Below are 24845 nucleotides of genomic sequence, written 5' to 3'. Positions count from 1 at the left end.
TACCTTACTAACTATTAATAGTTATGAGTTTGAGGCAAAAGTCGTAGTTAATAGTTAGTTAATAGTGAGAATTGGACCCATAACTAAAGTGTCACCCTGTTTTCTATATGAATAGCCTATATTTTAAAATGCTCAACAACAGTTCTGCATAATACATTTTTTCAGGATGCTTTGATGAATAACGTTCAAAATAACAAGTATTTATTGAAACAGAAATCTTTTCTAATGTTATACATTTTGTTACTTTGATCAATTTAATCCATCCTTGCTAAATTGCGAATCAATTATACATAACACATTTGCACCCACACAAATGAGAAATGTATTGGAGTAAACATTTTAATTTGCTTTTCAAAAACATTTATTTTCACATAAAGTAGTCATATTGCAAACAAATTCTACTCAAATGCAGTAATGAAGTATGCTTGGTAGCATTAACTTAAAGAAATAAATTGCCTTTTTTAATCTTTGTCCCCGAGTGATCCATACAGCTGGCATTGATATCAGTTGTGTACTTAAAGTTTGTGATTATCTGTGATTATCTAGAATCGCCTCATCAATGTTTCATCAGGACTGAAATGTGATGAGGAGATCTCTCTCCTCCTTTTTTCCGCCTTGACAGAGTGAACAAAATCTCTGCGCTCCCAATGATCATTAAGGATTATTTTAGGGCTGTTGCGTGATAATGAATCTATTCGAAACGTTTCATTGTCCCAAATTTTATCATTTTAAACACTTGCGTTAAAGAGCGCACTCTCAGTACTACTGTTCTGTGAAATCCAGAAAGAGGAAACTAAACCACTTCGCAACATCCTATAGCTACAACATTAAACTGCTGTAAATCACTCCAAACTAGGGTGACCACCATCAAACAAACCAAATGTGGGACGATTATAAGTTTGTGTGGGACAATGTGGGACAAAAACATAACCTGAAACTGTTATATAATGTTTATCTAACTTAACCCTCAGATGGTCCTCGGTCACTTCTGACTGAATAATTTTCTGTTTTGAATTTTAAAAAATCACAGCTTCATCGGAAGGTTATGATACTTGGTGACTTTTATGGCATTAGGTATGTGAATAAAAAAAAAAAAAAATTGAGGTCATGATCCGAGCATGCTAAGTGGTCATAAAAAATGTATTCACGATTTTGGTCTTCGGTCAAAAATGACCCCCATAGGAAATGAATGGGAAATTGACAAAAACACAAAAATTCTCTACAAATCGGCCACGATGCAGAAAAAAAGTGCTCAGCAATGAAGGGGTGAAACTCTAAAACATCAAGAGTGAAAAACATAACATAATTAATAATTATAATATATATATATAATTAATATAATAATTATTACAATTATTAAAATAATAATTAATAAAATGTTATAAACCTTGGCAAAAAGTATTATTTGAGAATTTCTAAAAAAAAATACATTCAATCCACATCTTAAAAGTAAGTAATTTGGCCCAAAAACAACTAGAATTCACAAGCATCTCCATTTAGAGCTATACAGGCATCTCGTGGTAAACCCATGCAATAACATGATTTATTTAATTTTATGTTTAATAAATTTATTTATTTTATTTTATTTTTTCTGAAAGCCTAGTCTCTATTTTAACCGAAAATACTGCATATAAAAATAAATAAAAATAAAAATAAAAAAATCATTATTTTCAATGGCAAAAAATGGACTATAAATATTGCATAAATATTAATAAGTTCAATCAAATTGTTTCAAAATACTAAATTAAAAAGAATAAATATTATAGAACAAAAATAAATTGCATTGGTTTTTACTGGGATGGAGGAAGTTTCATTTTTAGGTGTCCGGTCACTTCTGACCGGGAAGGCCCTGAGTGTGACTGCTAAACGAAGACCATCAGAGGGTTAATTAAAAAAACTATTCTGCCTTTCAGCTGATAAAAATGCTTTGTTCTTTAGTCCCTTCCAGAAAACACCATTACATCACAATGCAACATAACATGTCTTTATTTTACATGTCATTCAGGAGGTATCATGCAGATCACTATTTTTCAAACAGTTCTGACCAAGTCCAACTAAAATCCAACAAAATAAATAATGAACAAATAAAATATAAAACAACATGAAATTAGATAATTGACAGTCTTATATATTAAGAATATATTAAACCAAAAACTTTTGGTTTTTAGAGAGGATGTGAATCAAAACAACCACATCAGGCAACAAGTTGATAAATTCTGTTAAATTTACATTTTAATTCATCAAATTATCCATTTGTTTTCTGACAGGGAACACATGTAACGAATCACCGCTCCACATTTTGATTGACAACCCACTAGTGACCGTGTTTACTCCTTTCCTTTCAACCATTGGATAGGATTTTTAAAAAACGGCTGTTGTATTTGTACTTCTGATGAAGCGCTGTTAAATATAGGTGAAAAACTACGCCGCAAAACTAATAAATAAAATGCTTTCTTAAAAAGGCAAAAGAACACATGCACGTTTTCTTAATATGATAATTAAAAACCAATAGACTGATGAAAATGCGGGACATTTTCTCAATATGTGACGTGCGGGACAAGGGGTGAAAATGCTGTGCGGTTCAACACAAAGCGGGACGGGTGGTCACCCTACTCCAAACACCAAACAGCTCTCTCTTAAAAACTTCTTACAAAGTGTACTGTGTTACTGTACTGATTCTTCTGAGCTCTCCATTAGTCGGTGAAACGGCAAACTGTTATCGGTGTATCTAGAGAGGTGTTGAAAATAAAGAATTTAGAGTAGCAGAATTTGATCTGGATTCAGGCAAATGGAGTCGAGTTACACCATTAGCATTGATTAAAGCATTTCGAGTGTATCTGGCATGGGTATTTCTCACTGCTCTGCTCTGCTCTGCCGTCATGCATTATCATGTTAGCTGAGGTTAATATCATGTGTTTTGGGATTTCTGCTATAGCAGCTGTGGTGCTTTAAGCCTCCTAAAAAGGTTTTGGTGTGTTTTTCTGTCCTTTTCCACTCTGCTGCTGCTTATTCGAGGTGATTTGTTTGGATTCTGACAGCTGTCCAATTGCATATTGCACAAAAGTTGTTTAGAGTCAATTTCAGAAGCTTTATGACAGTACAGGCATTTTTCAATTCGCCTGTGGAAATAGGATGAACTGACTGATCTAGTCTATGAGACACAGAACAATCACAAGAACAGTGTTTAACACAGCACATTTTTCTACATTCATCTTAAATGCCAGGTCATTACCACATATCTGCCCTGAGAAATGTCACAGACAGGCCAATATTTGCATTCATTTGGCATATGTTAGCATGTCAGAACATGTGTATTAGTAGCAGAAACACTGAGATATTTAAAATACAAGGACTAAAAATGCCTGCATAGTGAACAGTTAGATTTTTCTATTATCTAACATTTGATACCAGTTTATTTGAACCAGTGTTATTTACTTGAGTATTTATTAATATTTTTAATTAGCTTTTATTTTTATACTTTTAGTAATTTAGTTTTGTGCTTTTGTCATTTTTATTAGTTTTTGATTTTTTAAAATATTTTTATATAGCTTTATATTTACAGTATTTAGGTTTTAGTAATATTAGTACTTTATTACCCAGGCAATAAAGCACTTTTCTTTTAAGTTTAAGGTTATTTATCTAATATTTTTTTATTAAATTAATATTTAACTAAATGTTTACAGCTTTATTTCAGTTACTATTTTTAATAGTTTTACGTATGTAAGGAGGAGGCGGAGGCAGTATTAGAATCCATGTACTGAAGTTTATTAAGTGTAGGCAGCAGACTGAGTAGAAATAGGCAAAGTGTAAAAACACTGGTAAATGTCCAAGGGGCAACCAAACCAAGGGGTATCCAAAGGCAGAAGAAGAGCAGGCAAGCGAGAAGGTCAAACTCCAGTAACAATCCGAACAGGCAGTCAAAATCCAAAGGGTAATCCTAGAGACAGATATCAATGAAGGCAGGCAAGGGTCAAACTCCAGAAACAATCCAAACAGGCAGTCAAATCCAAAGGGTAATCCTAGAGACAGATATCAATGAAGGCAGGCAAAGATCATACACAAAGTAATCAGACAATGAATAGAGAATGCTTGGTAAGGCAGTAGAACTGGCAATACTTCGCAAGGCTTGTTTGGTCATGCCATGCTTTAAATGGCCGCCAAACAGGAAGTAACCATAGAGTGAGCAGAGGGAGTGGCACACAGTTAGAATTCAGGAGAGGGCTCCCTCTGTTGGCGTGGCGTTACAGAATCCCCTCCCCTAGAAGCGCCTCCTGGCGCTCTACGTGGACGTCCCCGTGGTCGGGGGGCTGGACGATCGGGTCTGGCTCGATGAAAGTCTCTAATGAGAGAGGGATCTAGGATATCGTGGGCGGCTACCCATGATCTCTCCTCAGGTCCATAGCCTTCCCAGTCCACCAAGTATTCGATCTGACCCCCTCTGCGTCTTGAATCCAGTAGCTTGTCCACTTTGTAGGCTGGTACTCCGTCTACATCCAGTGGTGGTGGAGGCTCTTGGTTCTCTGCGTTGGGGTCATCATTCAGGTGGACCGGTTTGAGGAGCGAGACATGGAAGGATGGGGAGATGCGGTAGTTAAGGGGAAGCTCAACCTTGTACGTAACCTCATTAATTTGTCTGAGAATCCTGAAGGGACCGACATATTTGGGACTGAGCTTCTTGCTTGGCAGCCGCAACTTGAGGTCCCTTGTGGAGAGCCAGACCCGCTGCCCAGGTTGGTAGGAGGGATGCGGGCGACGACGTCTATTGGCCTGGAATTCCTGTTTTCTGACTGCTCTCTGTAAACGGACATGAGCGCTGTCCCATACCCTCTCACTTCGTCGGATCCAGTCGTCCACGGCCGGGACTGACGAGGGTTCACCAGACCACGGGAATAACGGAGGTTGATACCCCAAGACACATTGGAAGGGTGTCATGTTAGTGGAGGAGTGAGTCAATGAATTTTGGGCGTATTCAGCCCATGGAAGGAAATCTGCCCAACGGTGTTGTTCGTGACTGCAGTAGCTTCTAAGGTACCTGCCAATCTCTTGGTTAAGACGTTCTACTTGTCCATTAGACTGGGGGTGGTAACCTGACGTGAGGCTCACATTGATATCTAGGTGTTTGCAAAAGGCTTTCCAGACTTGAGATGTGAACTGGGTTCCTCTGTCAGTGACAATATCATCTGGAATGCCATAGACCCGAAATACATGATGGAATAGGGTCTGTGCCGTCTCCATGGCCGTAGGGAGGCCCTTTAAGGGAACTAGGCGACAGGACTTAGAGAAGCGATCAATGATTACGAGTATAGTAGTGAAACCATTCGATAGGGGTAAATCTGTGATGAAGTCTATGGATAAGTGTGACCATGGACGTTGTGGAATGGGTAGTGGTTGGAGGCAGAATAGGTTCGGGTGAACTACATCCAGAAGGGGGATCATAGCGTCTGGACAAGGCATCAGCCTTACTGTTCTTGCAGCCAGGTCTGTAAGTCACTGTGAATTGAAAACGACTGAAGAACAGGGACCAGCGAGCTTGACGAGGGTTCAGGCGTTTGGCACTCTTAATATATTCAAGGTTTTTGTGATCTGTGATGACTAGAAACGGATGAATTGCCCCCTCTAGCCAATGTCTCCACTCTTCAATGGCTGCCTTCATGGATAACAGTTCTTTATTTCCTACATCATAGTTTCGTTCGGCTGAAGTTAACTTTCTTGAGAAAAAGGCACAAGGGTAGAGTTTACCTGGCTGCTCGTGACGCTGGGATAGCACAGCTCCGATTCCACAATCTGAGGCGTCAACCTCAACCACAAAGGGGAGACTGGGATCAGGATGTTTGAGGATGGGGGCTGAGGTAAAACTGTCCTTAAGTTTAGTGAAAGCTTGAGCGGCTTCTTCAGACCATTTAACCTTAGCAGGTTTGCCCTTGAGTAGAGAAGTCAAGGGAGAAGCAATCAGACTGTAGTTTCTTATGAAGCGCCTGTAGAAATTTGCAAAGCCTAGGAATCTCTGTAATTCCTTTATCGTGGTAGGTTGGGGCCATTCAGTGACTGCCTGGACCTTGGAGTCGTTCATCTCTACCCCTTGATGGCTGATGTTATATCCCAGGAAGGTTGTGTGTTTAACATGAAACTCACATTTCTCAGCTTTGACATATAGTTGGTTTTCTAAGAGACGAGTGAGAACAGTCCGGACATGACAAATGTGGTCAGCTTCAGACTTGGAATATATTAATATGTCATCAATGTAGGCCACGACATATTGGTTTAATAGGTCACGAAAAATCTCATTGATGAAGGACTGAAATACAGCAGGTGAGTTTGAAAGACCATAGGGCATAACCTGGTATTCGTAGTGCCCCCTAGTGGTGAGGAAGGCCGTTTTCCACTCATCCCCTTCACGAATTCGGATCAAGTTATAGGCACTTCTGAGGTCCAGTTTCGTGTAGATCTTGGCTTCACGTAGCTGTTCGAGAGCTGCAGGAATCAGAGGAAGGGGGTAACGGAATTTGACAGTGACGTTGTTTAGTCCCCTGTAATCAATACAGGGGCGTAAACCCCCATCCTTCTTTTCTACAAAAAAGAAACCTGCAGCAGCTGGAGAAGTGGAGGGGCGGATAAACCCTGAGTTCAAGGCTTCCTCAACATAGTCTTCCATAGCTTGAGTTTCGTTGCGTGACAGTGGATACACTTTGCTTTTAGGGGGCATGGCATTGGGTAATAGGTCAATGGCGCAGTCCCATTGTCGATGAGGTGGAAGTTGCGTGGCCTTAGTCTTGCTAAATACTTCAATGAGATCATTATAACAGGTAGGAATCTTCGTAGTTTGCTTGGTGTCTGGGCTTTCGATGCTTGTAGTGAAACATGGTTGAATTGCGGAGTGCATACAATGGTTCTGGCAGAATTCAGACCAATGAGTGAGTTCACCATGGCGCCAGGAGATAACTGGGTCGTGGGCAGATAACCAGGGAAAGCCAAGGATGATTTCCTGTCTAGGTGAATCTATGACGTAGAAAGAGATGGCCTCTTGATGAAATATTCCGATACGGAGTTGAAGAGGTTGTGTCTGTTGAATAATTCCATCTCCTATGGGTGCATCGTTAACAGCACTGATTCGGATAGGTGGTGTGCACGGTAGAGTAGGGATGTTGAATTTGGTGATGAGGTCCTTGTGGATCAGGTTCAGGGCTGCTCCAGAGTCAATCAATGCTGTTAAATCCATAGAAACATTGTCTGAAGTTAGTCGAACAGGAAAGGTAACAGACTTGATAGGGAGGAGAGAAAACTGTTCAGTCTTTACCCGGGTGGGTTTGGTGGTTATCCGAGTCTTGTGTGGGCAGTCCAGGCTATGGTGTCCGGATTCACCGCAGTAAAAGCACAGGTTGAGCCGTCTCCGTCGAGTTCTCTCCTCCTCTGAAAGTCTGGAGAAACCCAGTTGCATAGGTTCCTGACTGAGGCTAGATTCAGATGAAGGGGTAGACTGCAGGACATAAGGTTGACGTATGGAAGGAGTATTGGGTTGTGACCATCGAGCAGACTTCTTCTTGGGAGCTGTTCTCATCAAATTATCAATTTTGATAGCCAGTGTTACATAATCAGAAAATGAAGAATTCTCACCCTTGCAGGCCAGCTCGGCTTGTAGTTCAGCATTGAGGCTTTGTTGAAACACAGCTTTCAGAGAAACATCGTTCCACCCACTCTGAGCTGCGAGCGTTCTGAATTCAATGGCATACTCTGCAACAGTACGATTACCCTGAGACATGTGAAGCAGCTGTGTCGATATATCTTTACCTCCAGCAGGATATTCGAACACATCTCTGAGCTGCTGAATGAAATAATTATAGGAAGTTCTAAAGTTCGAGTCAGTGTCCCAAACTGCAGAAGCCCACTCAATTGCTTTCCCAGAGAGTAGTGTCATCAGAAAAGCACATTTTTTCCCATCAGTGAACTTGTCTTTCTGGTTATCAAAAAATATCTCCACCTGGCGAATAAATCCTTTGCAATGGTCAGCTGAACCGTCAAATTTATCAGGCATAGCAAAGCTTACTGTTTGAGGCGCAGGTGGAGGGAGCGATCGAAGATAGTGGGTCAGATATTCACTGGTAGATTGGAGCTTTTCAAGCTGTTCCCGATATTCCCTCAGCATCTCACTTTGATAAGCAAACGCTGTTTGAAGCTCTAAAACTTCTGCTGGATTCATAGGAGGCGAAGTATTCTGTAAGGAGGAGGCGGAGGCAGTATTAGAATCCATGTGCTGAAGTTTATTAAGTGTAGGCAGCAGACTGAGTAGAAATAGGCAAAGTGTAAAAACACTGGTAAATGTCCAAGGGGCAACCAAACCAAGGGGTATCCAAAGGCAGAAGAAGAGCAGGCAAGCGAGAAGGTCAAACTCCAGTAACAATCCGAACAGGCAGTCAAAATCCAAAGGGTAATCCTAGAGACAGATATCAATGAAGGCAGGCAAGGGTCAAACTCCAGAAACAATCCAAACAGGCAGTCAAATCCAAAGGGTAATCCTAGAGACAGATATCAATGAAGGCAGGCAAAGATCATACACAAAGTAATCAGACAATGAATAGAGAATGCTTGGTAAGGCAGTAGAACTGGCAATACTTCGCAAGGCTTGTTTGGTCATGCCATGCTTTAAATGGCCGCCAAACAGGAAGTAACCATAGAGTGAGCAGAGGGAGTGGCACACAGTTAGAATTCAGGAGAGGGCTCCCTCTGTTGGCGTGGCGTTACAACGTAGTTAACATAAAATTGAAACAGTGAAGCACTATATAATATAAGATAGTGACGGACTAATTATTTAAAGTGCATTCTTTATTGTGTTAGGATCTTTCATTATTGTTCATTATTTACAGCTATGTGTGTACTGTGAGGATAATTGGATTTTATAGGTATCAAATATAAGTGTTCAGATTGAAAAAAGTACATTAATTAACAGAACACTGTGTTTTAAATAAAAATAAATAAAAATCCCATTGAACATCTATTCTGGGGGCAAATACTACTACTTAATTAAACAAAAGTATGTGTTTCTGTTGTGTTTGAGATATAAAAGGTATAAAGGTCTAATTTGCTGTTAAAATATTGGGCCTGAATTCACCTTAATTAATTAAAGAAAACACATCACACTGCCCTTTTTGAGTCACTCTAGATCAGGGTGCAAAGCTCAGTTCTTGGACGGCCACATCCCTGCAGAGTTTAGCTTCAACCTTAATTAAACGCACTTGATCCAGCTAATTCATTCTTTCAGGCTTATCTAAATCGAATGATCGAATTACGGGTAAGTGTGTTGGAGCAGTGTTGGAAGTAAACTTTTAGTAAAGGTGTGCAGTCCTACTCTATAAGACCTTCTGTAGCTCCGCCCCTTTTCAGCGCTGCACTCGTTGTCTTTTGACTTCCGGTCTGTATTTTCACAGCGAATTTTCGTGTTTATTAATGAACGGCTCGTTTTAAAATCTTCCCGGTCGACTGACATTTGTTAAGTCATCTGCTTTAAACATTACAGTCCTCATGATAACTTTCGTAACTTTTACATGAAGTAAATCCACTTCAAAAGCTAATTACTCCTGGACAGCAGCGCCATAGAGATATACAGAGCGACCGCAAAAACGGAAGTTAAAAGATAATATTTTAAAGATGGCGGCGCATAAGGTCTATATGTTGTCTGTTTTCCAATAGTATGCATTTGTACAATCAAAATTGTCAAGGAACTAAATATGTTTATTCATGTTTCTCAGCTCTGCCCCGCCCCCCGACCTCTCTGATCGTCACAGAAACCACCGCCACCAGTGTAACTCTAACATGGGATTCCGGCAACCCCGAACCCGTGTCGTACTATGTGATTCAGTACCGGGCCAAAGTCTCGGACAACGGTTTCCAGGAAGTGGACGGAGTTGCTGCCACGCGCTACAGCATCGGTGGGTTGAGTCCTTACTCCGAGTACGAATTCCATGTCATGGCGGTCAATAACATCGGGCGTGGGCCGCCCAGCGGGACGGTAGAGACACGCACCAGCGAACAGGCCCCGTCGTCTCCTCCGCTGCACATTCAGGCCCGGATGCTGAGCGCCACGACCATGCTGGTGCAGTGGGAACCTCCCGAAGAGCCCAACGGACAGATACAAGGATATCGAGTGTATTACACGTCTGATCTGCATTTCCCGATCAGTGCGTGGCAGAAACACAACACAGAGGACAGCAGCCTGACCACTATCTCCGGCCTGGTGCCTGACATCACGTACGGGCTCCGCATGCTGGCGTTCACCTCTGTGGGAGACGGGCCGCCTTCTGACACCCTGCAGGTGAAAACACAGCAAGGAGGTGAGATGTGTGCTTATATAATACATTGTATTTTTTTTTTCTTTATGGTCGAATTGATATCAGTGTGTGCTGAGAAAAGACTCCAAATGAAGATCATTTGAAGACACACTACAAAAGATGGATTCAAAAGTCAATAATGGTATAATGTAAAAGGTTCTAAATCGAACCTTAAAAGGGTTCTGTCATGGGATAATTTTTATGGATTTAGTTTCAATTCATTAATCTGGTAAACTGGTTTTTAATTTTTGTTAAATTTTATGAATTAAACAGCCCGTAAACGTACTTTATCACTAGAAAAAAATTAAATAACCCATGAAACATGAATGTATTATGCAATAATTTAAGACATTTTTCATTATATAGAACCTTTTTAGTATAAAGTGTTCTTTAAAACTGTGTCAAGATCCCTAGGGTTCTGTATATAACCTATTTGAAACTTTCTTTTCTCTCGAGGCATCGACAACACAGCTGACACAGGTAAATACACGTGCTAGAAGAGTTTTTGTTTTGTTTGTTTCTGGTCCCGCTTCGGATGCCACGATGCCATCAAGCTGTATCTCTGGTCGTAATCAGTCCTTCTGACCAATCAGCGTTCATTAGCAGAATGCTAGTGTGTTATGGGCAACAACAACTCAACCTGTAAGAAATCGAAAGGACATAAGTACTCGTTCATTCAACTTTCGACATATAAGCTTGTTACTGACCCTCAAAAAATTAACTCTGTCTTTTCCTCCTTTTACTCCAGTCTTTATTCTTCTCAACCTCCTTCTGATGCTTCTTTAATGGAGTCTTTTCTACAAAATTTAAATATACCCACTATTAATACATTAACAGAGGAAACATTAGATTTACCTCTCAGGCTAGATGAAATTACCACCTGCATTGGTCTCATGCAGTGTAGTCTCGCGTAGCCAGACCTTCCGTGGGCGTGACGTCTGAGGCTGAGACTACATGCAGTGTAACAAGGCTCCAGGGCCGGATGGCTTCCCCTTAGACTTTTATAAGAAATTCTCAGCGCAGTTAGCCCCCTTATTGTTGGATATGTATGTGGAGTCATTTGAGCAAGGTTTTCTTCCAGCCTCATTAAATCAAGCATCTATCTCCCTTCAATTAAAAAAAAATAAAGACCCAACTTTATGTAGTAGCTATAGACCTATTAGTTTATTGAATGCTGACATTAAGATTCTAGCGAAGGTGCTGGCAAAGCGCATTGATGCATGTCTTCCTGATATTATTTCTGAGGATCAGACCGGCTTTATTAGGGGACGTCAGATGTCATTTAATATCCGGCGATTGCTAAATATACTTTTTAGTCCATCTCTGTCTAAGACTTCTGAAATGATAATCTCTCTTGATGCTGAAAAAGCATTTGACCGTGTGGAATGGAATTATTTATTCACTGTATTAGAAAAGTTTGGCTTTGGGCACAATATTATTTCATGGATTCGACTCCTATATTCGGCTCCCTCTGCAAGTGTTAAAACTAATGCTGATAGTTCATCATTCTTTCCTCTTTCCCGTGGGACACGGCAGGGTTGCCCTCTGTCTCCTCTGCTCTTCGCTTTAGCTATTGAGCCACTTTCTATCGCCTTAAAAACATCTTCGTCTATATGCGGGATCCAAAGGGGAGGCACAGAACATCGTGTTTCTCTCTATGCTGACGACTTGTTGCTGTATGTACAGGATCCAGTTGGCTGCGCCAACAAGATTATGCATTTGCTTGACAACTTTGGCTCTTTTTCAGGTTACAAATTAAACTTTACCAAAAGTGAATGTTTCCCCATAAATGACGTGGCTAATTCAGAAAAGCACCCTACCTTTTAATTTTTCACCTTCAGGGTTTAGATATTTGGGTGTAAACATTTCACACTCTTTCAGTTCTCTCCTTAAGAATAACTTTACGAATTTGGTTGATCAAATTAAACTTAGATTTAAAACGTTGGGACAGCCTACCCCTTTCTCTTGTTGGGAGAGTGGAGACCATTAAAATGAATGTATTGCCGCGACTTTTATTTCTCTTCCAGTCTCTCCCTCTTTTTCTACCTAAATCTTTTTTTAAGTGTCTAGATAAAATCATCTCCTCATTTATCTGGGCTGGTAAAATTCCTAAAGTGAATAAAATTATCCTGCAACGAAATAAACGTGATGGAGGTCTAGCTCTGCCTAATTTTCTTTTTTACTACTGGTCCGCCAATATTTCTACGATTTTTTTGTGGTGTAATGCGCCGGAAGCTAACTGGTGTAGTCTAGAGGCTGCTACTTGTCTTTCCTCTTCTCTTCCTGCACTTGTCTTTGCTCCTTTGTCTATGCGTCCTTCCAATTATACTAGAAATCCTATTGTGCTATCAACTCTAAAAATCTGGAAACAATTTCGACAACATTTTCGGTTGGAGTCACTATCTGTTTTAAGTCCTATTTGCAACAATCACTTGTTTTTACCTCCAGCTATTGATCACACTTTTAAAAGATGGAAAGATAAGGGTATGGCCTGTTTTTCAGATCTTTTTATTGATAATTATTTTGCCACATTCACCAATCTTATGTCCAAATTTAACCTGCATACTACAGGCTTATTCAGGTATTTTCAACTCCGCAATTTTGTTAAGACTAACTTCCCTAGTTTCCCTCAATTACCAGAAAAATCTCTGGTTGAGAATTTATTGTCAGCCCCTACAGGTGGTTGTCGTATATCCTCTGTCTACGCCATGTTACTCTCTTCTAATACGTCTTCTCTCTCCTGCCTAAAGATGACTTGGGAAAATGAGATGCAAACTAAGTTTTCGGAAGAGCTATGGTCTGAGGCCCTTGCTAGAGTTAATTTCACTTCTGTATGTGCTCGGCTAAGTCTGATTCAGCTAAAAGTCTTTCATCGAATTCATCTTACTAAAGCTAAACTCCATAAATTGTTTCCAGAAACAGAAGACTCCTGTATCAGATGCTCATTTTCTCCTGTTGATCACACCCATACATTCTTTAGCTGCCCAAAACTGGCCTCATACTGGTCTTCTTTTTTTGACTTCATGTCTAGAGCTCTGCTTACTTCTCTATCTCCATGTCCTCTAGTCGCCATCTTTGGTGTGTCTCACTCGTCATCCATCACGAGACAGAAAGCAGATGTTATTGCTTTTGCTTCTCTTATTGCTAGAAGGTGCATTTTGTTGCATTGGAAGTGTCCAACCCCCCCCCCTCCTACTACCTCTTGGTTAAAGGATCTGATGTCATTCCTTTCACTTGAAAAATTGAAATATTCGACTCGGGGCTCAACGGGTACATTTTATAAAACTTGGAACTCTATTTTAAATCTTTACGACTCTGTATCCTCTCTAGATCCTGACTTAATTATATAATGGTTGAGCAAGTGTATTGTTTTATTATTTAATTTATTTTTTATCAGTTGTAGAGACTGCCGGTATTTTCTAAATCCTCCTGGGTGGGTGGGGGGAGGGGTTTGGGATGGTGGTTATTCTGTTGTTTGTGTGATTCTTTTACTCTTTAGGAATGTGTAAAAAGACAAAAGTGCAGACAATGTTTTTTCTCTTTTATGCTTGTCTCTTTGATGATTGAGTGTAAACTCTTGTCTGTACAATAAAAATTGTAAAAAAAATAATAATAAAAAAAATAAAAAAACCTTTCGACCTATAACCCATGTTGAACTTGCAAAACCTACAATCAAATCTGAGATTTCTCAACGGCAATCGGGTGAAAGAGACAAATTTAGCCGTCTAGCCCCATTGACTCCCATTCATTTTGCACTCATGGCGAGCGCCCCCCCAGTGGAACTCTGGTGGAACTACAACCAAAATTCGGTACAATAGGACTTAATAGGGAGTGGGCAGGCTCTCCGTAGACGGACTCTGGCTCTGACAGAGTCAACGCGAGCAACGTGAGCGACGTGCTCCCTTTCATAGTCTACACGTCGGACGCAAGCAACTTGCAGTATCGCCCCCACCAACAACGCATAGTATTGCATGCAACGGTGCGTCGCGTATCAAAAACTGGGACGACACATTTTGCTACGCATAGACGCATAATGGCGGCCGAAGCGTAGCGATGCGTAGCCTTGCAGGCGCGTATGCGTATCGATGCGTTGACTCTGTAAGAGCCCATAGCGACACACCTATATACGCAAGGAACGCAATTAAAGGGCACTCCCCCTTCATATTAAATAACCCCAACAGAAGTAAACAGTACTGCTACAGTCACATAGAAAAACAATGGAAAAGTAAGCGCTGTGGAATAGAAGAGCACGATATATGCTCCTAAGGAAGCATGCTGACCCAACTTCAAGGAAGTGACTCATTTAAAACACTTTACATAGGCTTCTATGGAGCACAAAATGATACGTTTTGAAGAATGTTCACAGTCTAGTCAAATCAAGTCACATTTATTTATAAAGCACTTTGTACAATACAGATTGTTTCAAAGCAGCTTCACGTTAATGTTGTAAATTATGAATTATGAAAGAAATTCAGTTTTAGCTGTAAAGCAGCTCTACAGAAGATAATATTGTCATTAATGAGCTCAAGTCAGTTCAATGGTGATTATATTTAGCAAAGTTGGTGTAATTATCCAGCTCAATTCAGTTTAATTTTATTCTCATCTGAGAGGATCATTGCAATATCGATAATACACCTTATCATCTTTTTTGGTGCTTCAGTCGGCATGAAACGGAAGTTGCGGTCGTCCCTTCTTCCCTATTGTGATGTGAATCGGAGTAAAATGGCTGCTCAATGTTAAGTTATTAATAATTTTTAAATTATTATATATATTTGTTTTATTATGTACACATATATTATTAATAATAAACACTACGATATTCCATAAAAAATAAGAATTGTAATTTTATGGTGACTTTAAAATTTCTCCTTTTTTGTTACACCTTTTATGTCGCTTTTTTGTCAAAAATGAAAAGGTTTCAAACGGACTGGGTTTGACCTTTGACATCTCTTAATATACTGTACCTTTCCTCTCACTTCAGTCTCTCTCATTACCATCCTCTCCTTTTTTTGCTGTCTTGTTTTTTTTCTCACTGTGTCTCCCTGCTGTCTTTTTTGTTTCTCACTTTTCTCTCTTCCTGTTGTATTTCATTCCAGTGGCGGCTGGTGCCAAAAAAAAATTTGGGGGGCGCAACAAACTGAATTATTAATCCAAGACTGAATGTAGGCTAATTGTTAAATAACAATTTAACAATGATAATAATGTAGCTATCATTAGCCTAAAGTTTAGCTAAAACTTCAGCCGGTAGGGTTGGGAAATAGCCAATTGCCAAATAAATCCGAATTTTTGGCCTAAATGGCGATGTATGGTATAATCTGAGTATTTAATTATTATTTTTCTATTTGAATTAAAAAACAAACTATTTAATTTTTTTTTATATATATTTCATATCCTGATCAATATTGTCCTACAAACAATGTTCATATTGAAGGTTATAAAAACAAACATAGTGTAACCTTGCTGTCTATCTGCAGTCTATCCAAAAAAGGGGTCAAATCACATTACATTCTAACATTGCAACATTACAATCTAAAAACAAAATAATGCTTTTTAAAGAAGTAGTTAAATTTACTAAACTTAAAATAAATAAAAAATAAAATAAAAAGCTAATATCATAAAAATACACATGTAGGTTTGAAATTCTCTAGCACATTTATGTTCACCAACAACAACAAATATTCAACAACAAATATTTTAGCTAAATATATTTATAATTTAGTGCTAATGTATATTTTAGTCAGAATAATTGCGCTCCTCTTCTATTGCGCTCCGTCTGTTCGGCGCGCATGCACGCGGCGGCGCTCGTTCACGGAAGTTTAGCTTGCAGAAAACTCGACCACTCATGACAGCAAACTGGAAATATTGACTTTCTAACATTTACAGATGGAGAATATGTCCGTGAAATGTAAGTTATGCACTGAGGAAATTATTGGATGTCACTTTAGCTTATGGCTAAATATTATTAGAGGTATATTTGTTTCCACCAATCGCTGCACAAGTGAAGTTTACGTATGATGACGAAAGCACGTTAGTGCGAGCCCTCCCGGAACACATAGAGAATGCATTGCAGTGCCTGCAGTTCGAAAAAAAAATCTTTGAATGTAAGTCTATGGGAACACTCTGGGAGATTTTCGGCCATAGTGAAATCGCCCAAAAAGAGGCGGTACTCCACAGAACGTGACTTGGCGCTGATTGGACTATATCCAGAGGCAGAACAACAGTGAGTGACTGCTAGTGTAACTCTGTGGTTGAATGAGATTGTGATTGAAAAAGTCCCTTTCACACTTTGGTGGTGCGTCGCCCGATCGCCCTAATGAAGAAACCGCCGCTGTTTCATTCACACTTTCTATTGCAGGTGAGAAGTAAACTCTCACTTTCCGTTTCCTCACGCTTCATTCTCTTTTAAACCGTTTGCTCATTTTCTCATTTCCTTGAATTTATTCTTTTTCTCACTATTTTTTCGTCTCAACTCCCTCTTGAATTTTAGATGTGTGCAGTTTCTCTCGTCTGAGTTGTTTTTCTCAGTCTCTCCCAGTTTAATCTCGTTTTCTCACCTATTTCTCATACCTTTTCCCACACTTTCATTTTCTCTCCCGGTTTCCTTTCTCCACAGGTGATGACCATCTTCTTTGATTCACACTTGGCTCTCTTGGTCTTCTTTGTGGAGTCAAACCTTCTCCTATTTTATAAATTTTTTTCCTCAGAAGTCATTTTCCGCCTGATCTGCTGAACAAAACACAGGAGCGAAACACTTATCGAATCTTCATAGTGCTGGATACAATGGATACCCGGCGCTGCAGCAGGAGAAGGAAGCGGGGATCCAGGGCTGGGGTTCAAGTCTGGAGGAGAAAGTGGCGATCCCGTGGATTTTCTCTTGGACCGAACGGATCCAGAGCTCCCGGAGTGAGCGGTGCCTGAGGCCGGTTCCGGTCTGCGAGTCAGATCAGGACGCGGTCTGTGCGTCATCACCTGTGTGGTGCACCTCCGAATGGATCTTCCCCACCCGGCCTGCTTGCCATCATGCGCCCCTTCAGCGTGCCCTGTGCCCGGTTACCTGTCGGACGGATCAGGCCATCCAGCCTGTCCCAGGATAGCCCTTGTCACGCACGCGCTCTACCAGGATTGCACTTATCAACGCGCGCTCCATTGCGAGCAAGGCTTTTACTCTGAATGACCATTTCACTAAGGAGAACTTGGATTTTATGTTCATTACGGAGACTTGGCAGCGGGAGAATGAACACTTTCATCTTAAAGAACTATGCCCCCCGGACTGCTCCGTGTTTGGGACTCCTCGGCTCGCGCAACGTGGAGGCAGTCTTGCGCTGGTCTTTCGTGACTCTTTCTGCTGCAGTTTGACGAACACAGCTTCGTTCGACTCCTTTGAGATACAGATGTGTAAGGTTGGGAAAACACACCCCTATTACTGTGTTTTAGTTTACCGACCTCCTGGTCCTGCATGCACATTTCTTGATGATTTTTCTGAGTTTTTAACGTCTATAATAAAACTAGATCGCGTTTTAGTCCTTGGGGACTTTAATCTGCATATTGATGATCCCACTTGTTTGATTGCAGCTGAATTGTTGACTACCATGGACTCGTTTAATTTTGTAGAGCACGTTTCTGGCCCCACGCATAAAAAAGGTCACACGTTAGATTTGGTCTTCTCTTGTGGCCTAACCATTGATAAACTGAGTGTGGAGGAATTTCAAATTAGTGACCATTGTTGTATATCTTTTAATTTGTCACTTATGATGCCTACTGTCTGCAATGTTGTAACACAAAAACGCATCATTAGTGAGACAACACTAAGTGATTTCTCTGCCTCCTTTGACTCTCGCTCCTTTGTTGATTGTGAGGATGTTGATTCATTTCTGCAAAGTTTCAACAACCACTGTCTGTTGATTTTGGATATGGTAGCGCCTGTTAAAAACATTTCAGGGTCACATAAAAAAGCCCTCCCATGGATGAATGATAACATTTGTAGTTTTAGGAGAAAATGTCGTAAGACAGAGCGTCTGTGGAAACAACTAAATTAGAGGTACACAGACTCCATTTAAAAGATATGATACTGGATCTGAATGAATTGATAAAGCAGGCTCGCTCTGCTTATTTTTCCAATCTTATGTCAGGAAATAAGAAAAATCCTAAAGTCTTGTTTGACACCATCGAAAATCGAACTGCACCTTCAGCTCCTCTTGTGCCTGTGTACACACATGAGGACTGTAACAACTTTTTGTCGTTTTTTGTGAACAAAGTACAAGACATTAGGGCCAGTGTTAAAGTTCCCCTAATCACTGTGTGTTCTACTGAATTCTCAATGGTGTTGTCTTGGTCGTCCTTCACTCCTGTCAGCCTACAGGATGTAAAGACCTTAATAGGAAATATGAAACCGTCTTCAAGCCCCGCTGACATTGTCCCAACACCCCTGTTGTTGAAAATGTTCGATATTGTTGGCCCCTGTGTGGTAAAAATAATTAACCTGTCACTTGCATCTGGCTCAGTCCCCAGCTACTTCAAACACGCTGTGGTAAACCCGATCCTTAAAAAGCCCAATCTTGACCCTTCAGAACCTAATAACTATAGGCCCATATCAAAACTTCCATTTATTTCAAAAATTTTGGAAAAAGTAGTGGCATGCCAGCTGACCTCCTTTATGGAGCAGCACAACTGATTTGATATTTTTCAGTCTGGTTTTCGAAAATTGCACTCCACTGAAACAGCTCTTATCAAAGTCTCTAGTGATGTGATGATGGCAGCGGACACTGGCCACTACACTGTACTTGTACTTCTCGATTTAACTTCTGCTTTTGACACGGTAGATCACAGTATACTGATCAACCGGCTTCATAATGAGATGGGACTGTCTGGATCTGTCCTCCAGTGGTTCTCTTCCTATATTCAAGACAGAACCTTTAATGTTGCTATAAACAATGTACAGTCAGATGTGACCAATTTGTCCTGCAGAGTGGCACATGGGTCAGTTTTGGGCCCTATTTTGTTTTTACTGTACATTTTGCCACTTGGTCATATTATGGGTTGTTTTAAGGATGTATCGTATCATCTCTATGCCGATGATGTCCAGTTGTATTGTTCTTTCAATGATGCTGAGTTCCATCGTTTGTCACTGTTCTTAGAGTGTGTGTCCTCCATCAAAGACTGGCTGGCCACTAACTTTTTGCAGATAAATGCAAGTAAGACTGAAACACTGATCTTTGCTCCAGAACACAAGATCCCACTGATCAAACAGCACCTTGGCTCTCTTGGCTCCTCTGTCAAATCCAGCCTCAGAAACCTGGGGGTTGTGTTTGACCAGGCCATGTCTTTGGAGATACACTCAAAACAGCTTGTCCGAAACTGCTTTTATCACCTTAGGAATATCTCTAAAATACGCAAAATGTTGTCAAAGAAGGATCTGGAAATTATTATTCATGCTTTCATATCAACTAGACTTGATTATTGCAACTCTGTTTTTACCTTCTTGAATAAGTCTGCTCTGAACAAACTGCAAATGGTTCAAAATTCTGCTGCTAGACTTCTAACTGGTGCCCCCAGAAGGTCTCATATCACTCCCGTTTTGTTGGCTCTCCATTGGCTCCCTGTAAAATTCAGGATTGATTTTAAGATTTTAGTGCTGACTTTCAGGGCCTTAAACAGTCAGGCCCCACAGTACATCAAGGACCTTTTGAGCCCGTACTCCTCTAGCCGCACTCTTCGGTCCTCTGGCCAGAACCTGCTTATGGTCCCCAAGACTCGTTATAAGACCCGAGGGGACGTGTTTTTTCAGTCTGTTGCCCCCAGACTGTGGAACGCCCTGCCCCTGTCTCTGCGTCGGGCAGACTCTGTTGACTCTTTTAAAAAAGATCTGAAGACTTGTTTATTTAAGAAAGCTTTTGGTTGATGGGTTTTCACTAGTGTCACTTTGATTTTACATATGTATATACATTTTTATATTGTTTTGTTTTACCTTTCTCGTGTACAGCACATTGTGATTTTATCTGTGAAAAGCGCTTTAGAAATAAACTTTACTTACTTACTTACTTACATACATACACCATCTCTTTTATCATTTCAGAAAAGCCTATTTGTTATGTCTGCTGCTGATTCAATTAGAATCAAGTATTCCAGAGAGCCGTGTAATAATAATCCTACTGTATATTGTTGAGTTTGCCATGTTCTCAGTACGGGATAGGCAGGGATTTTCTGTGAACTCAAGTGATTTTAAAAATGCATCTCAGAAATCTGACAGGCCATCAATCACATCAATTACATGTCTAGCCAAAGACATCTCTTGCATACTTACACACATATATACACACACACACACACACACACACAATAGAAGTGAACCATCAATCTCTGCTTTCACCACCAAAACACAGTTTTTAGAGTAAAATATGTGCAGACATATGTGAAGCAGTAAATCTCAACCAGCGGGACTTCAAACAGGCTCCAGATTGTGTGTTTTTTTTAAACTTTATTTGTGTATATTACACTTTTTTTCAACTTTAAATTAAATCAATAGCTTTAAAAAATATTAGTGATAATGACAGCTGACAGATGATATATATTATGATGATATACAGTATATACTACTATTCAAAAGTTTGTGGTCGGTAAGATCATTGATGTTTTTAAAGTTTTTGAAAGATAAAACAGTAATATTGTGAAATATTATTACAATTTTAAATAACTTTTCTATGTGAATATATTGTAAAATGTAATTTATTCCTGTGATAAAGCTGGATTTTCAGCATCATTACTCCAGTCTTCAGAGTCACATGATCCTTCAGAAATCATTCTGATGTGATGATTTGATGCTCAAGAAACATTTATGATCATTATCAGTGTTGAAAACAGTTGAGCTGCTTCATATATTTACGAGGAAACCAGAATCATATATTTATATTTATGAGGAAACCCCAAACATTTGAACAATAGTGTTTACAGTAAATGCTTTGAATCAAATGATGATAGAGGCTATTTGGAATCCTCCAAAATGAGGTTTCATGGTGCACAGATACATATATTCATGAGTGTGTGTGTGTGTGTGTGTGTGTGTGTGTGTGTGTGCGTGCGTGCGTGCGTGCGTGCGTGCGTGCGTGCGTGTGTGTGTGTGTGTGTGTGTGTTTTTGTTTATATTACATTGTGGGAACCAAATGTCCCCACAAGGATAGTAAAACATGAGATCACCTCCATTGTGGGGACCAGCCAGCGGTCCCCACGAGGGAAATGGGTTAATAAACATACTAAATTATATTTTTTTGAAAATGTAAAAATGCAGAAAGTTTTCTGTGATGGGTAGGTTTAGGGGTAGGGTTAGTGTAAGGGGACAGAATATACAGTTTGTACAGTATAAAAACCATTACGTCTATGGAGAGTCCCCACAAAGATGTGTGCGCCTGTTTGTGTGTGTGTGTGTGTGTGTGTGTGTGTGTGTGTGTGTGTGTGTGTGAACAGTTAAGTCTGTCTTTATTTTATAACTATATATATATATATATAGTATATTATATATTATGCCTTTTATCATTCATAATATTTTTTTATTTATTTAACGCTTATTTTCTCTCTTCATAGATACTTTCTATGCTTGGTTATGCAGTCCCTTTAGGGTTTATGGGATTAATCAAACAGAAATAGCTCTTTAAGGTAACGATTTGAGGTGACCTATATTTAGTATAGTGTAAAGCATACTTTATACAGTGAATAATGATTTTATTCATCAAAATGAACTTCGCGTCCCCAGTTGGATGGTAAAGAACGATACTTGTTTGGCTGCTTTGTACATTTCTTGCCATCACAAACACACTGTAAAGATTTTGGAGGTCAATCTCAAAATGTTATGTAGACTTGCTGCACTGAACATTTGTAGTTGGTTCAGTTGAAATATATGAAGTAGGGATGTTCATTTAACATTTTGTTTTCTGACTGAAAGCTGATGCTTGTTAACCAGTCATCATCAGTTAACTGACATGATTTGAAGGTTAGATTAGAATTAAATGGAATTAGAATAGATAGGTGTCTGTGACCGATTCAAATACCTCAAAAATGTAGATGTACATGTGCAAATAGCAGCATAAACAACAGAACATGAGGATTCACACACCATCACATCAAGCACCCGCAGTGCTTCTGTGAACACAGTAAACCAGAATAAAAGTGTATATATAACTGTATATATAATAAATAGGCCAACTTAAATGAACAATTAACAAAACTAAAGTGCAATAAATAATACACGCTCAACTGAAAACGGAAAACGTTTTGGCCGTTCATTTCAACGAAAATGCCATTTTGGGGGCCTGACAATGCAAGCTTTTAAAAACGAGTTTCAAAGTGCAAGGTTTTGAAAACGATGCCTTTACCATCTGCATGTAAACAACATAAACGTGAATTTGTGAAATTGGTATGTCATTCCAACCCGGTCACACTAAATGCGTCTCTATAGCACACATTGTGTTTATTGTGCAATTTATACGCGAAAAGGAGTTTATGTGTGCATATGATACGCATGGGTGGGTTTGGGGTAGGTTTAGTAGTGGTGTGTAATATGTAATACATCATTGTGTGACCATTATTGGAGATACCTGATGTTAACAAGCAGAATCACTGAAGGAGAAAAATGACAAATTGTTGTCGCCATTATGGTGATCAGTGTTTGCTTTAGTTGTGCTTATGACCCTTAAATTATTAACATTAGATTTATTTTGGCTGTTGTAACTGAGTAATAACAGCCAGATGAACAAATAGAAAAGGTGATCTGGTGGTGTTCGTTGTGTTTGGACATAATAATCATTTGAATTAGAATTATAGTGTTTATTACAGCAGAACTGTGATTCTACTGCATAAGATCAAGCTTTTTCAAAATAATTCAAAGGATTTTTTAAAGTTGTTCTGATTTTTTTTTTTTTTTTTTTCTTTCATGTATGCAAACACAGACATCAAGAATCAGAGAATGTAATAGCACAGTAATGCACTTATGTAATAGACTAATTAAATACAATAACAGACTGTTCATATTGCACCTAAATATAAGTGATAGTAATAGTGATTCTTACCTTAGAAAGCAGTACAACTCTGAACACAAAATATTCATGTAGGCCTGTTTTAAAGTTGATGCACTAAACTTGGAAGATGGTGAAGTTTATATGCGTTATTTCAGGTTCTTTTGGGGGGTTATTAACTTTCTTTTCTCCCTTATTTACTCGCACATTCTTTTCACTTTCTTTAGCACTGCGTTCACATTCTTAGTTCTTTCTCAGAAGAAAACTTTAATATTGTCATTTAAATACTGTTCTACTTTCAAACCCACATTAATACCAGAAATGTCTGTTACTTTACCTTTTCTCACCTTCCGAGTGGGCATTTACAATTACGGGCTAAATGCCCTGCTGACCATAATTAAAACAACTCTCTTTGCCTATAGTTTGATCACTATGAGCTTGCAAAGGGCTCCAACTTACTGCACACCCTTGAAGCAGTGTATCCGATCAGGAATGTTAACAGAGCCACTGATAAGCAGTTCTCTGTATTCTTTTACAGTTCACCAGTGGTGGATTCAATCACAACAGCCAAATCATAATCTTCATCATTATCATTGGCAGCACATTCATTTTCATAAGCTGCACAGAAAATCACTCAACATATTCTAAGGGGTTTTCACAATGTTTCTGTTTAACTTGAATCACATTTGTTTGAAGTCAGAGCTTCAGAGCACAGCTGCTTACAGCGTTTGCTCTCTTCTGTCTCACTGTTTGTTTCAGGACTCTTCATAAAGTATAAAATTTGTACTATATGTCATCAATTTCATTAACCCTGGTTTGAAACAGTATTCCTCTATCAAATGGTTAGTCTGCAGATTCAACCTAATGTTATCATTATTTTCTCAGTCCCACTTATCTCTACTGTTCCACAAAAACCAAAATATTATATTACTCATATCTCAATCCCTAAAGTGCACAGACAGCCATTATAGCTGCTTGCTCCTTCGACTCTTATGAAAATTCTCTTATTTTACCACTAAAATATATAATTGTTCCCCATTCTGCTTAATAAAACTTTCTTTTCACTCTGCCTCATCTAACAAGTACACGATTGTTTGCTTACAATCCACACACACGTCTCTCACCGCTGTCAGCCTAGTGACACTTAACATTCCCTCCTTGGGAAAATCATGGTACCTGATCAACTTTTGTATGTCCAGCATACATTTATGTCCGTAGTTATTTTTTTCATTTGACAGAAAACTGGTGTATAAAAATTATCGAGCTCACTGTGAGATGACCCCATACTGGCTGATTCCACTAGCCCTGGATTTTCCTTCGACGCGTGTCTAATAATCTGTCAAACGTCTTCAACAGATCCGATTTTGTCACCTCAAATCGGCAAGGGTAGCTGTAATTACGGTTTACACAAAATCTCTCCGGGAGTGCTTTCCAGCGCTCGATTGATTTCGGTTCACCCAATTAATCAGGTGTGGCTCTTCCGTCCACTTTTACGAGCTAGTTACCAGCCTTCCACCTGCAACTC

The 24845-nt window shown here is 39.5% G+C and overlaps 1 protein-coding gene and 1 long non-coding RNA gene across 2 annotated transcripts in view; one reads left to right on the top strand and one right to left on the bottom strand.

Annotated features, from left to right (window-relative positions):
• Window positions 1–24845, bottom strand: part of LOC309502435 — a 188375-nt gene that overhangs the window by 161348 nt on the left and 2182 nt on the right. The window lies entirely within an intron of this gene.
• The window catches only part of LOC309502335 (receptor-type tyrosine-protein phosphatase F-like), a 128715-nt gene that overhangs the window by 102340 nt on the left and 1530 nt on the right, over window positions 1–24845 (top strand). Inside the window, exons 7-8 of the mRNA XM_082174704.1 lie at window positions 9741–10322; window positions 10776–10799. Coding sequence (XP_082030830.1) covers window positions 9741–10322; window positions 10776–10799 — 606 coding nt within the window. The remainder of the gene's footprint in view (window positions 1–9740; window positions 10323–10775; window positions 10800–24845) is intronic.

This window comes from Leuciscus leuciscus (genome assembly GCF_965113295.1).
Source record: "Leuciscus leuciscus genome assembly, chromosome: 7".
Lineage (NCBI taxonomy): Eukaryota > Metazoa > Chordata > Actinopteri > Cypriniformes > Leuciscidae > Leuciscus > Leuciscus leuciscus.
The sequence above is the reverse complement of the archived record's forward strand: the minus strand, read 5'-3'. Positions and strand labels throughout refer to the sequence as shown.